The sequence below is a fragment of the Arvicola amphibius genome, chromosome 3 (genome assembly GCF_903992535.2).
Source record: "Arvicola amphibius chromosome 3, mArvAmp1.2, whole genome shotgun sequence".
Taxonomy (NCBI): Eukaryota; Metazoa; Chordata; class Mammalia; order Rodentia; family Cricetidae; genus Arvicola; species Arvicola amphibius.
In genome coordinates this window covers 139264639-139279792 of record NC_052049.1, presented here as the reverse complement: position 1 = coordinate 139279792, position 15154 = coordinate 139264639, and the positions used below count along the sequence as shown (strand labels likewise).

Here is a 15154-nt window from a genome sequence, read left to right as displayed (position 1 = left end):
TAAGTCAAACTTATTTAAAACTCATGGTCATCCTTCTACTGAGTACTGGGAGTATACACATGAACCACATGCCTGGATGACTTTATTATATAAGCATGTTAATGTATTTATATAGTAGGTGTTTGTGTCTATCTGCATGCACATGTGTACTTGCTTTGATTAAAGGAAACAATTCAGTCATCAAAAAACATCTTTATAGAAATAATGCTTTGTTTTTTCAGGTGAAACTTCCACCAATGATGGAAATCATAACTGCGGAGCAGCTGATGGAATATTTAGGTCAGTGCCGAAGACTAGGTGATTTTGTATCCTTTACAAAATTAAATAAAGTTTTCAAGGCTGTTATTTTACTGGTGCTATTATACAACCTATTTTAAAATTGCAGTTCTGAATCTACTAATTAAAAATTTTACCAGTATGTTACTATTCTTGACTGTTATAACATTTTTCTGACCATTATTAGAATCTTAAACTATAAATAAGAAGACTGGGAAAAAATCCAGAGAAAAACACAGTAATTAATTAATCCCAGTAAATTTCAGAATGATAAATGATACAGAAACTTTGGCATGAGCAAAATACCTTTTTAAAATTGTGTCGACTTGGATTAAAGTTGAAGGAGTTGGGTTGGAGATGTAGCTCAGTGGTGGACCACTTGGCTAGCATGTGTGAGGTCCTGGATTTAATCAATAGAGCAGAAAAAGCAAACATAACAAGCCACACACACACACCAAAACAAAAAAAAACTGAGGAGGTGATATGAGATACTGCTACCCGAAGTATAATTTGTGGCCCTGTGTCAGTTTATAGTGTATTTCATCTGAAATATCTTTCTTGTTGAGGAGGCAATGTGTTGAATTTCATTCTTTCCCAGGCTTTTTATCTCAGAACAGACTAGTAGGGGCTGGAGAGATAGCTAAGCAGTTAAGAGCACTGGCTGCTCTTGCCGAGGACTTCTATTTAGTTTCCAGTACCCATAGTTTATGGTAACTCCAGTTTTCAGAAACCTACTTTGGCTTCTGGCTTCCATAGGCACCAGGCATGTACATTGTGCACATACATACATGTAGACAAATACACATGTAATAAAAATAAACTTTTTAAAAAGAGACTGGTAATTCAGCTTGTAGGGTACTTATATTAAATTGAACTTGTCTAGAAAGAAGATGATTATACATTGTACTATGCCTTTTGCAATTTGGCAAACAACTTACATATTTATATTATTACCAAATAAGATACTTTATCCATACCTCTCTAGTACTTTTAGTGATTAAATTTTTTATTTAAAAATAATGTTAGTCAAGGACTGTGAAGATGGCTTAGTTGGTAAAATGCTTACTGCACATGCATGAGGACTGACTGTGGGTCACCAGTACTCATGGAAAAGCTGAGTCCAGCAGCATGTGCCTGTACCACATGGAAGGTAGAAACAAGAGAAGTTTTGATGCTTCTTGTTCAACCAATTTAGCCAATTGGTGAGCTCCAGATTCAGTAAGAGATCTTAATATAAGAGATCTTAATATAAAAGATCAAAAAATAAGGTGAAGGACTGGGGAGATGGCATAGTGGTTAATGACATGTTGTTGCAGTTGCAGAGGACCTAGAGTTCAGTTCCCAGCACCTGTACCTCACAATTGTCTGTAACTCCAGCTCAGGGGATCCAATACCTCTGGCCTCTGAAGACACCTATACTCAATGCACAACCTCGACATAGACACACACACACACACATAAATAATTAAAAATAAATCTTAGCGTGTGGTGGGGCACACCTTTAATCCCAGCACTCAGGAGGCAGAGACAGGCAAATATCTGAGTTTGAGGCCAGCCTGGTCTACAGAGTGAGTTCCAGGACAGTCTGGGGGCTACACAGAGATACCCTGTCTTGCTTATAAATAAGTAGATAGATAGATAGATAGATAGATAGATAGATAGATAGATAGATAGATAGATAGATAGACAAATCAATCAACCAACCTTAAAGGAAGAAGTGACATCTTGATATGCTCATACAAAACTGAAAAGCAGTCTACCAGAGAAAGGCAAGTCGTTGCAGCTATTATGGCTTCTGCAGTCAACTCTGGATGATGGGAGGAAGCATTACAGTAAAACCTGGACAAAACATCCAGTATCACAATGCTGTGCAAAAATGCTTCACATCCAGAGTACAACAGGTTACAAATGTAACATTTTATCACAGGAAGTTGGACAGGGTGGGGGATCTATCCAACCTCACCAATGCTGTTGTAAATACAGTGCAGTTGGCTGTTTTACCACTAGTTATTCCAAGATAAAGATGAAAATCTTTTCTATCTAAACAACCCACAACAATTTTAACTCTGTTAAACCCAGTGAGGGCTGGAACCAGTCTTCCACTGGCTCTCTCCAGCTCTTTCTTCCACCTCATGGGTTCTTAGGTTTGTTTTCTCCATCAGGTCTCAAAGATATCAGGTGCTTTGGCCATGCTCCTGAACTCCTGGACTCAGTGATCCTCTTGCCTTGGCCATCCATATCCTAGCAAGAGACATCAGCACAGTACCAGCATGACAGATTACTTTCATTTGCCTTTCTCTTTTATCAGCAAATGTATTTACTGAGCAGGTACCCCATGGAGGTGTTTGGGAGTATGTATCATCAGTGGTCATCAATGTGGCTGTACAAGTGACTCCAACTGCATTCATATCAGAAGAGTATTTCACTTAGAAAAAGTAAATAATTAGCATACGTGTGTATGTCAACATATCTCTTTAGCTAGTAAAGCTCACAAAAAGTAGGACATATTACAGAGAATTTTAATAGGGAGAAAGAAAAAAACATGAAGTAGCTAGAGCTAGCAAGATTGCTCAGCAGGTAATATGCTTTTGCTGTATAAGCCTGATGACCTGAATTCAATCCCCTAGAATCCACAGTGGAAAAAGAGAATCTATTTCTGAAAACTGTCCTCTGGCTCCATATGTGTCCCATGGCATGTGTACGTACACACACACACACACACACACACACACACACACACACACACACACACACACACACACACACACACACACACACTATTATGAGATAAAAGGAAAATCTACATCCAGGGTAGCCAGAGGTTTGGGGTCATGGGTGAAAGGATTTAGCTACTAAGAAAGGCATAAAATGTAATCCAGAGGGAAAAGAAATGGGAGTGAAGTGCACAGAGTCCATGTAAGCCATCTACTCTGGATCAGTCATATCAGAACAAGTGGCTTAATGTCCTAAGATAGTTTAATTGCCTCTTCTTTAGATTACTTCAGTTCTCTGGAGGAGCTAGAGATATTGTACTTGTGTGTGTGTGTGTGTGTGTGTGTGTAAGCTTCAATGCCAATTTGGAGGTCAGGGATGGGTTCCATGAATCAAACTTAAGTCATCAGGCTTGTTAGGCAAAATCCTTTTACCTCTTGATCCATCTTACCCCCATGGGACGTTACAATACTTGAGTTAATGTGCAAACAATATTAGAAGGATTATAAGACAAACCATTAGTTGTTTTTCTAACATCTAGGTGAGGTATCCCAAAGGTTGGGTTTCATGTGTATTCATGTATGTGTACATATATGCATGTGAAGGTACACATAAGTATATGCCAGAGGACAAACTCAGATGTTATTTTTCAGACACTGTCTTTTTTGTTTGTTTTTGAGACTGAATCTTTCACTGGTCTGAAGCTTGCGAAGTAGTCCAGGCTGGTCAGTAAGCCCCAAGAATCCCCACCTCTGCCTCCCCAGTGCTTGAATAACAAGCATGCACACTCAGATTTAAGAATTTTTTATTTATTTATTTATTTACTTACTTACTTAATCAATTTTGAAATAAGATCTTTATTTTATTTTTATTTATTTTTATTATGTGCATTGGTGTTTTGCCTACATGTATGACTGTGTGAATGTCAGATCCCCTGGAAACAGTTACAGGCATTTGTGTGCTCTCATGTGGGTGTTGGGAATTGAACCCAGCTCCCCTGGAAGAACAGCCAATGCTCTTAATCACTGAGCCATCTCTCCAGCTCTTGAGATAAGATCTTAATACATAAACCAAGCTGCCTTCTAACTCAAAGTCCCCCTGCCTCAGCCTGCAAATGCTGGGATTACAGGTGTGCACACTCATCCCAACAAAAATGAGAATTTTGCTTAGTGAAGGATAGAGGAAAAGCAAATGAGTTTCATTTTGGAAATCTCTGCACCTAGGTAAAAAAAGGGGCCAAAGGCAGCTGTAGCTTGTTCGAGTATTTGACATAGAGAAAGGAACATAGGATGCAGATGCCTAGGCAGTGTTAAGAAGTCTAATAAAATAGAATAAGAACTCGCCGAATGAGGTAGTACATACCTAGGCTGTGTGGGGAGACCTGGTCTCAAAAACAAAAACAACAACAACAAAAAATGAGGTAGAAAAATACAGATTCAGCAAATTAAGATACTTGCTGCTAAGCCTGGGGATCTGAATTTTAGTCTTGGGCCCCACATGGTGGAAGAAAGAAATGACTCCTGAAAATTGTCCTCTGACCTCCATATATCACCTCCCAGATAAATAAATATTGTTTTTGAGATCTTACACAAGCTACAATGTATGTTGTGACTGCAACCATCTCCAGCAGTAAGATGATGAGACGAGCATAGTATAGTAAAGAAAAATAGTTGGGATGAGATGATGGCACTGTTGGGCTTTTAAAAAGTTACCCTTTGAATACAAATAAACTATAAAAGTAGATTAGTATTAAAACATTTTAATTTTGACTACATTTAACTATGTCTTCTTTTCCAAGATCGTCTGGGATAAACTAACTACTTGCTAGATTCGATCCTCGACCTAATGTAAAGATTGGTATTTGTTTCCTGGTTTTCAGTTGTGTGAAACAGCTTCTTAGTAGCGAATTCTGATTGGGGACTTTCTTTGAAATTCTTTCTCTGTGAACTAATATTTCAGAGGCTGTGAATTCTTATTATTCTTCTACATTCCAGGTTAGCCTATACCAGTATACTCTTCCAAAAACATCAATTTCATCCTCCATCCAACTTAAAATCTCCAGGGGCTGGCCGGGCGGTGGTGGCGCACGCCTTTAATCCCAGCACTCGGGAGGCAGAGGCAGGCGGATCTCTGTGAGTTCGAGATCAGCCTGGTCTATAAGAGCTAGCTCCAGGACAGGCTCTAAAGCTGCAGAGAAACCCTGTCTCGAAAAACCAAAAAAAAAAAAAAAAAAAAAAAAAATCTCCAGGGGCTGGAATATAACTCAGTGGTCAGCCATTATCTAGCAGGTGTGAGGTACTAGATCTTACCCTCTACACTAAAAAAAGTAAATAAACATACACAGAGATATGTATCATATATACATCCCTACAGTCTTTTATATTTAACCACACTTTAAATAACTTTGGATTTGGATTTTTTTTTTTTTTTTTTTTTTTTTTTTTGGTTTTTCTAGACAGGGTTTCTCTGTAGCTTTGGAGCCTGTCCTGGAACTAGCTCTTGTAGACCAGGCTGGCCTCGAACTCACAGAGATCCGCCTGCCTCTGCCTCCCGAGTGCTGGGATTAAAGGCGTGCGCCACCGCCGCCCGGCTGGATTTGGATTTTTTTATAATCTTGTTAGTTACCAGCCATATTTTGTTCTAAAACAAATCTGACATGTTCATCTTTTAAAATAACCCATTTTAAAAAACACACTCATTTGACTCAGCTGTTTCACAGGAGCCTTGCAGGTGCTTGAAAAGCGTTTTATTGCCCAGCTGCAATGCCAACCCTCTTTCCCTTTAGAGCGCTTGCTCACCTCTCAGTTCAGATCCGAGCATCCATGTCAGGTGGCTTACAGCTGCCTGTAACTCCAGACCTGACACCTTCTTCTGGTCTCACAATTGTCTGTAGTTCCAGTCCCAGGTCATTTGAAACCCTCTTCTGGTCTCTGAGGTACACACATGATATATAGACATACATGCAGACAAAACACCCATACACAAATAAAATTAGAAGAAAACGGTGTGTGTGTGTGTGTGTGTGTGTGTGTGTGTGTACAGAGAGAAAGAGACAAATACATACTAAAATTGTGCTCCATGTTTTTCCAAGGTGTCACATATATTGAAAAGTTATGTGCATTAAAAAATGATAACAGTGACTAGGGTGCCTCAGTGGCAGATTGGTAGCATCTGTGGTTTGTGATATTGTTGAAGTACTTAAATTATTTATAGCAGTTGAAGTTGGTACACTCTTTAGGTCATAGAAAGATGCTCATATATGTTATAAAATGGAAAATAAAAAAGAAGATTCAAGTTAGGTCTGATGGCATAGGCCTGTAAATCTAGTTATTCAAGAGGCTGAGGCAGGAGAATCAAGGCCAACCTGGGCTATAGAGCAATGTCAAGCCAATCTGGGCAACTTATTGAGACTTTGTCTCAAAGACTAAAATAAGGGGTACTAGAGAGATGACTCAGTGATTAAGAGCACTTTTTGCCCTTGCAGAGTACCTGGTTCTGACTCCTAGCACCCACATAGCAGGTCACAACCCTCTGTAACCACAGTTCAGGGATGCCGATACCTTCTTGGCTCCACACATACTTGTCATACACAGATATGCATGCAGGAAAAACACACATATATATATATTACCATTAATATAATATAGCATAAAATAATATATGATATATTATACATATATGTGTGTATATATAGTATTTTTTAGTGAAAAAGGGGCTAGAGATAAAGTTCAATGGGTAGAATGCTTGCTTGGCATGAATAGGGCCCTGGGTTCAGTTTATAGCACCACAAAAACAAAGAAAGGTAGAAAGGAAAGGCAAAGTTCATGAGCTTTATATGTATACATTGAAAACTGTGAGATGAATAGTTAACTTTGAATTTCTCTGGGTAGAACTAAGGGATTGACTTTATAAGCAACCTATTTAAAATGTAAGTATTTTAATTTAATTGTTTAAAAATTTACAGGTAAAATACTTTATAAGCAGTAAGAATATTTTTAAAAGGTAATTTATAATTTCTTTTACAGGTGATTACATGCTTGAGGCAAAGCCAAAAGAAATTTCAGAAATTCAACGTGTAAATTATGAGCAGGTAATAAACATGATTTTATATTAAGATTTATGTTATTTATAACACAAAATTATTTATAAAATATAATATAATATATAAATATATTTTATATAATTTTTTAAAAACCACATTGATTATTGTCTGTGGTTTGAAACTTTTTTTCTTTCTTTTTTGTTTTTTGTTTGTTTGTTTGTTTTTTCGAGACAGCGTTTCTCTGTATAAAAGCTCTGGCTGTCCTGGAACTCCCTCTGTAGACCAAGATGACTTCAAACTCTCAGAGATCTGCCTGCCTCTGCCTCCTGAGTGTTGGGATTAAAAGGTGTGCACCACCGTGCCTGCCCAGTTGAAACTTTTTCTATACAGGACTGGAGAGTAAATGTTTTAGGCTCTGCCAGTCACATAAGTTCAAGTCTGTTGCTTATTCCTCCTCTTTTTAATGTATATTTTTAATATTTTTAAAAATGTAATGTATATCCTAACTCAGAACCATATTTGGTTCAGAAGTCATAATTTTTGAATTCCTGTTTTCTATGTATGTGCTAATGATATATTGATATCATCTTATAAATCTGTACGGGATAAGTTGGCATTTTTCTTTAAAAAATGACTCTCAAGTGAATTTTTCATTGATTTATCTTTTGTTTCATTTAAGTTATTATCATTTTTTCTAGTGCTGAGAATTGAATTTATTACCTTGTGCATGCCAGGGAAACACTCAACCAGTCCTCAAGTTATGTTTAGGATAAAGTTGAGTAAATGCTGACTGAGATGTCCGGACACCATTTGCAATTGTGTAATCTCAACACGTCCACATTTTGTGGTTTGTTCTTTAGAGATCCTGTTCTGTAATGAAGGCACAGTAGATTGAAAATTACCAAAGCTGGGAGTAAACAAGCAAGCCTCATTTTCTTCAGTGTTCTTTGTGTTTGTCAGTAGAAGGAAGGAAAAAGAAATTAGCTTCTTTTTGTGAAAGGAGCAATCACCTGGGGAGAAAATGAAAATCACTGGGGATGTATTCTCACTGTCCAAACAACTTTTAAAAGACGTGATCAGCTGGGCATGGTGAAGCCTGATCTGCATAGATTTCCATGCCAACCAGGGCTACAGGGCTTCACTCAGGAAACAAAACAACTGTCAGGAGCAAATTCACAAGAGGAAACAAAATTCATTTCTGTTTTTTCAGAGTTTGTCTCTTTCTTTCATTGATTGATTGATTGATTGATTGATTGAGATAGGATCTCATTGTGTAGACTTGGCTTGCCTGGAGCTCACACTGTAGACCAGGTTAGCCTTGAATTCACAAAGATCTATCATCCTCTGCCTCCGAGTGCTGGGATTAATTTACGAAGTTTCTTGAATTTGAATGTTCATATAATCATAACCTAAATACAATTGAAAAACCAACATCTTGCATTATGGGCAATCTATAACTGAAGTAAATTTTGTATGCTGATTTACATTTTTATTAGAGAAGACTGAAGCATAGCTCAGAAGGACCTAGGTTTACTACTCAGTAACTCTCCCAAAAATTGCTAGGAGAACCTGCAGTTTACAGCAGTGATTTTTATAGTTTTTAGCATTAGAAACCTTTCTCAATGAAATCTTAACATCAGCTGCTAGTATATAAAATTAATAAATGATATTTTTATTGGTTTTTAAGCTAACATACAAACTAGTGTGTTTTAGTGTAGAATTTTCATGCATGCTTTGTTCTTATGTTACTTCTATCCTGCTCTTCTGGTCCCCTTTTCCCCATATCCTTTCCTATTCTCATTTAACATAAATTCCATTACTGCCAGGTTTTTTCTTTCTTTTCCTCTCACCTTTAGATTTCATTTTCCCCTTTCTAATTACATGTCTCATAAGTCCACATAAAACCAGTAAATTGGGACTGGAGAGATGGCTCAGCAGTTAAGAGCATTACCTGTGTTTCTAAAGGTCCTGAATTCAGTTCCCAGCAACCACATGGGGGCTCACAACCATCTGTAATGATGTCTAGTGCCCTCTTCTGGCCTGCAGGCATATACACTGAGTGTTGTATACATAATAAATAAATAAATAAATAAATGGATAGATAGATAAATAAATAAATAAAATTTTTGAAAAAACAGTAAATATTTTATAAGTATGATATGGTAAGGTTTGAGATATATGTATATATATATATATATATGATAAAGTTTATATACTTTCTTACTGAACTCTATGAGGCATCTTTAGATAACATCAAAACTCAAATTCAGAATAGTGTTGGTCATCCTAGTGTCATTTTACTTCTGTTGACGAGTCCTAAGGATCCACCTGACAAGTGTTTGCAAATGTCAGCAGTGTGTTTGTTCCTTTCAAACCGCCATGCAGTCTGAATGCATTTCCATTACAGTGGCTTGAACTCCTGAACAGTGGAGTCTGTTTTACTTTGACACAAAGGCTATATAAGGACTTAAGGCAAACATACCTGATCCCACCGGGATGATTCAATGCACAAAGGAATTAAGTTCCTGGAGCCCACTTGGGAAAGGAAACAACAGATTCACTCAGATTGTCCTCTGACTTCCACATGCATGTCGTGGCACCCACAAACTTCTCCCCCAACCACAATAAACATTTTTCAGACTACCCTGTACTTAAAATAAGTAAAAAAGTATTGTGGAATTATTCTGTATGATCATTCCCTCTAAGAATAGTGTGTAGGAAGCAGCATGCTGAGGCTGAGCACCTGTTTAAAACCCACAGATATCAGGCACCTGATATACATATATTTATATATATATTTATATATATACATATTTTTTTATTGAGCTCTCCATTTTCTCTGCTCCCCTCCCTACCTCTCCCCTGCCCTTCTTCCCTCTCCTATTGTCCCCATGCTCCCAATTTACTCAGGAGATCTTGTCTTTTTCTACTTCCATGTAGATTAGATCCATGTATGTCTCTCTTAGGGTCCTCATTGTTGTCTAGGTTCTCTGGGATTGAGGCACCTGTTCTTAATGACACTTTATATGAGCCGACATGGTCAGACCTACATTTGGAAAAACCAACACAGAGCTTCGATATTCATGTGAGACCTCTGCCAAAAGCCACTCTTAGCCTTGCCAAATAGACAAAGTCACTAGGTTTGCATTTTTTACTTCACTAATTTTTGTTGTTGTAGGGCATTAAATGAGGGCTTACACAGCTAGGTCAGGGCTCTATCACTAGCCTATACCTTCAGCCAGACAAGCTTTTAAATTTATTTTTAATTAATTAATTAATAATCATCCATATGCATGTGTCACAGTTTGTATGTGAAAGTTATAGTGATATTTTATTTGTGTTTTAAATAAATAAAATTTGCCTGAATATCAGAGTGCGAAGCTAACCACACTGGTCAGCCATACAGGCCAGACAGTGGTGTCCACACTGGTTAGCCACAGAGGCCAGGCAGTGGTGAATGCCTTAAATCCCAGCACTAGAGAGGAATATAAAGTGGAGGAGACAGGAGTTTAGAATCTCAGTCTCAGTCTGAGGACTCATGGAAGCAGGATCATCCAGTTTGGTCTAAGGTGGAGGTAAGAACTAGTGGCTGGCCACTTTGCTTTTCTGATCTTCAGCTTGAACCCCAGTATCTGTCTCAGGGTTTTTATTATTTGTGCTATATCTGGTGCCCAACATTTTGGTTAAGAATACACTAAAAAGGTGTTTTCCTGTGGCACAGGCCAGAGCTACCTGGAGCTCCACCTGGAGCTGCACACAGGGCTCCATCTGCCTGTCTAGGCTTTCTATTCTTTTTTCCCCAAACCTCTGAGTAAGTTTGAGATTTTCCTGTTGTAGCCTCTCTGAAATAGTCTCCAGCTGCCACCCAAAATCTAGAAGCAGCTGGGCTCCAAGCACCACAGGACTTACCTGGCCTAGACTGGCTGGTTCTACCTTCAGACAGCCCCCCACCCAACACCCCCAGCCCCACCACAGCTGCTTTGTCCACACAGTCCTCTGCATTTTAAGACAGCCAACTGGCTCTCTTTCTCTCTCTCTCTCTCCCCCAACTGTGAGTTGGAGGCTTTCCCTACAACCCGTTGGTGGGCTGCCACTCGCTCACAGCTTCACACTAGCAGCCATGGCTGTCTTCAGTCAGGCTGTTCACCAACTGTGTGCTCGCCTCAAATGTGTACTCCTCACAGTTCACTGGCATTGTTGGCAGATTTGGAAAGACTATTGGGATTTCTTAAAGGGGGGGATTAGGTAAAAGACAGAACTTTTTAACCACATTAAAAAAATGGGAAAACACTATTAATATGGAGAAATTTAGGTCTCTGTATGATAATATGCAGGACAGTTTGAAAATAGAACAGTTAAATGAGAGGTTAACTAATTTAGATGGGACTTATGTAATGTCAATTTTTATCATTTTTGTTTTTCACTAAAAAGTTATTTAATATGAGTGCTAAGATACAAGTTTTTTGAAAAACATAATAAAACAGATCATAGAAATATTCAGATCCAGACAAAAAAAAATTTAATAGAGAACCAATTTCAGCAATGCATTATAAGGTTAGAGAGGAGCAATCTAAGGGTTTGAAACAACCAATCTTAATATATCCAGTAACCTTACATGAATTGACAAATGATAGAGGCTCTGTAAGAGCTGAATGGACTCCTGTGCCAATGTTAGATTTGAGGAGGTTCAAGGAACAAATAGTCTCAAATGGCATACATCTACCTTTTGTGAAGCAAATGTTAAACCTGTGGTCATTCTGTAATAGAATTATCCCTAAAGACTAGATAGACTTTGTTAAAGCAGTCTTAGAACCTAGACCATAATTACAGTGGAGTACCTGGTTCAGACAAGAGGCTAAGACTATTGAACAACAGAGTAAATCTAGAGATATAGAAACCTATCAAGATCAACTTCTTGGAGAAGGAGATTATGGTACTATAGAATGTTGGCCACATCCTGCATGGCAGATGCCGCACAGCAGCTTTGAATGCTTAGGACGGAACTGAAGAAGTAAGAAAGAATTAAAATATTTACTAAAGTCATATACGACCAAAAAGAAATCATCATGAATTTTTTTACAAAGATTGATATCAGCAGAAAATAGAATGATACCAAATTCAGAAGCTAAACAATAATAATTGAATCTGTGGCTTTTTAAAATGTTAATTCTCAATGCAAAAGAATTATTAGGCCAATAAAGGCATGATCAGCTCCTTGTCTTGAATGGATCCAAGATATAATAATATAGAATCTCATGACCATGATCATGAATAGGAGAGATTTGTTCTGGGAAATATATTACAAGATATTATAAAGAAGAGTCACCAACCATTCAGGTACTACATGAAAGGGCACAACAGCTGCTGATTTTCTAAAGGTACCAACAGCGCTGCCTTTAAAATGGTTGACACACAAATCTAACTTAATTCTGGTCATATTACCCCCTAAACACTCACCTACAGGAATTTTAATGCAGAGGGAAGATATTAGAATGAATCTTTATATCAAAAAAAGGTTGTACAATGGCCTTTAACAGCAGAGAAGCTGCAGGCTTTAGAGCAGCTGGTATAGAAGCAACTAAATAGTCAGTATATTGAAAAGTCAACCAGCCCTTAGAATTCTCCTGTATTTGTTATTAAAAAAATATCTGGAAAATGGAGAATAAAAAACAGATTCAGCCAACAGGCTCTCTACAGTCTGGCATTCCTTTGCTGTCTCTATTACCTAAAGGATTGATGGAGGACTCTCATTGGCTAATAAAGAAACTGCCTTGGCCCATTTAATACGCCCGCCCTTAGGTGGGTGGAGTAGACAGAACAGGAAGAAGGAAGTGAGGTAGATGGCTCAGTCAGATGCCATGCCTCTCCTCAGGGAGCCAGATGCCATGAAGCCAGCCACCAGGTCAGACGTCCTGAATCTTTCCCGGTAAGACACCACTTCGTGGTGCTACACAGATTATTAGAAATGGGTTAAAGCAAGATGTGAGAATTAGACAATAAGAGGCTAGAAATAATGGGCCAGGCAGTGTTTAAAAGAATACAATTTGTGTGTTGTTATTCTGGGGCATAGGGTGGCGGGAAGCTGGCCCACAGCTCATCACTACAAAGGATAGCTTCTGCCAGGCGGTGGTGGCGCACGCCTTTAATCCCAGCACTGGGGAGGCAGAGGCAGGCGGATCTCTGTGAGTTCAAGGCCAGCCTGGTCTACAAGAGCTAGGTCCAGGACAGGCTCTAAAAAAAAAAAAAAAAAAAAAAAAAAAAAAAAAAAAAAAAAAAGCTGCAGAGAAACCCTGTCTCGAAAAAAAAAAAACAAAAAACAAAAAAAAAAACAAAGGATAGCTTCTTATAGTTGTTGACTTAAAAGATTGTTTCTTCACTGTGCCTTTACAAGAAAAAGAAAGAGAAAATTTTGCCTTCATAGTACCTACTTATTATAGATAATTCTCAGCCTGCTAAGAGATATCAATGGAAGATTCTCCCACAGGGCATATTAAATAACCTCACCTGTTGCAATTTTTTTAAGTCAGCCATTGGAAATGCTACGTAAGCAATTTCCTCAATTTTATGTTTACTATTGAGGAAGAGACCTTGTCAGTTGTCCTCATCAACTTAGAACATGAATCCCAATATGAACAAGTTCAACAGAACTGCCATATACAGGCTGCCCATGCATGCTTCAGCACTTCCAGGGCATAAATTTCAAAAAAATTTCATAGTTTACCATTAGATGGACAATATCTTATTAGCTGACTCAAACATAGATCCTTTAGAAAGAATGTTTGAAGAAATAAAGAAAATTTTGCTTTGTTGGGGATTTCAGTTGCTCCTAAAAAATATAAAGAAGAGATTCTGTTAATTATTATGACTATATATGGATTGTGTGGATTCAAATCTAGCTGAATTCTGGTCCTATTACCCCCTAAATACTCCCCTATGGGAATTTTAATGCAGAGGGAAGATACTATCTTAAAATGGATCTTTATATCAAAAAACAAATAAAAATTATAAACTCATGGGTAAAGGGTTTCTGAGTAAATTCTAAGAGGAAAACTGAGACTTCAGCAATTAGCAGTAATAGACCCAGAGCTTATAGAACCTTTTAATAATGATGAAATTGACAAATTATGGGAAGAAAGTGAACCCTGGCAAAGAGCTTGTAATATTTTTTGGGAAGAGATTAACAACAAATAACCCAAAAGCAAGAGAATTCAACTTATAAAGAACAAGCTGTATCCTTCATCACATTGTATGAGAAATACCAATAAGTGGAGTCCCTACTTTCTATACTGATATAAATGAATCATGAAAGGCAGGTTTGCTTTGGAGTTGGAGTATGGCTCTCTTCTTCTCTAAATCCTAGCATGCTTATTAAAGTAAAATCCAAAATCTCTATGTCATGTCAGAAGAGCACCTGATATAGGATAGGAGAAAAATAAATACTTAAGGACTATTTTATTGCCACTAATCTCATAATATTTTTGTTTTATATTGACTCCTTAACAGCCTTTCTTAAGGTATTAAATATTATCTTAAAATTTATACAATTTATATATATATATATATTTCTGTAACATGAAGGGCAGGCTTGTTGCGGTTTCTGTCCCACCCAATACCCCACAGCCGGCAAGCCCAAAAGAAAATCCCACAGAGATCTCCATAAGTTATAAAACTGATTGGCCCATTAGCTCAGGCTTCTTGTTAACTCTTGTAGCTTATATTAACCCACTGTTCTTATCTACATTAGCCACATGGCTCGGTACCTTTCTCAGCCAGGTAGATTACATCTTGCTTCTTCAGTGGTCTGGGCAGGACTGGGAGGAATGGGCTTCCTCCTTCTCAGAATTCTCCTGTTCTCATCGCCCTGCCTCTACTTCCTGTCTGGTTGACCCACCTATACTTCTTGCCTGGCCAATCAGCATTTATTTAAACATGATTGACAGAATACAGACAATTATTCCACACTATATTTCTTTAAACTTTTGTCATATTAATGATTATATAGGGTTCTAACTAGTTCTAGAAATAGGTTTCATCTTCCTGTACATGATTTCAAGTTTGATTCTCTATCAGTTTTCTGCAGTGAACCATGAGCATATGTAACAATGACTCCACAACGATGATTCC

General features: G+C 37.8%; 1 protein-coding gene across 2 annotated transcripts in view; it reads left to right on the top strand.

Moving 5' to 3' along the window:
- Nucleotides 1-15154, top strand: part of Mindy2 (MINDY lysine 48 deubiquitinase 2) — a 78234-nt gene that overhangs the window by 13873 nt on the left and 49207 nt on the right. For both annotated transcript variants that reach the window (XM_038324330.2, XM_042054805.1), the window contains exons 2-3: nt 222-279; nt 7014-7078. In XM_038324330.2, the coding sequence (XP_038180258.1) occupies nt 222-279; nt 7014-7078 (123 nt within the window). The remainder of the gene's footprint in view (nt 1-221; nt 280-7013; nt 7079-15154) is intronic.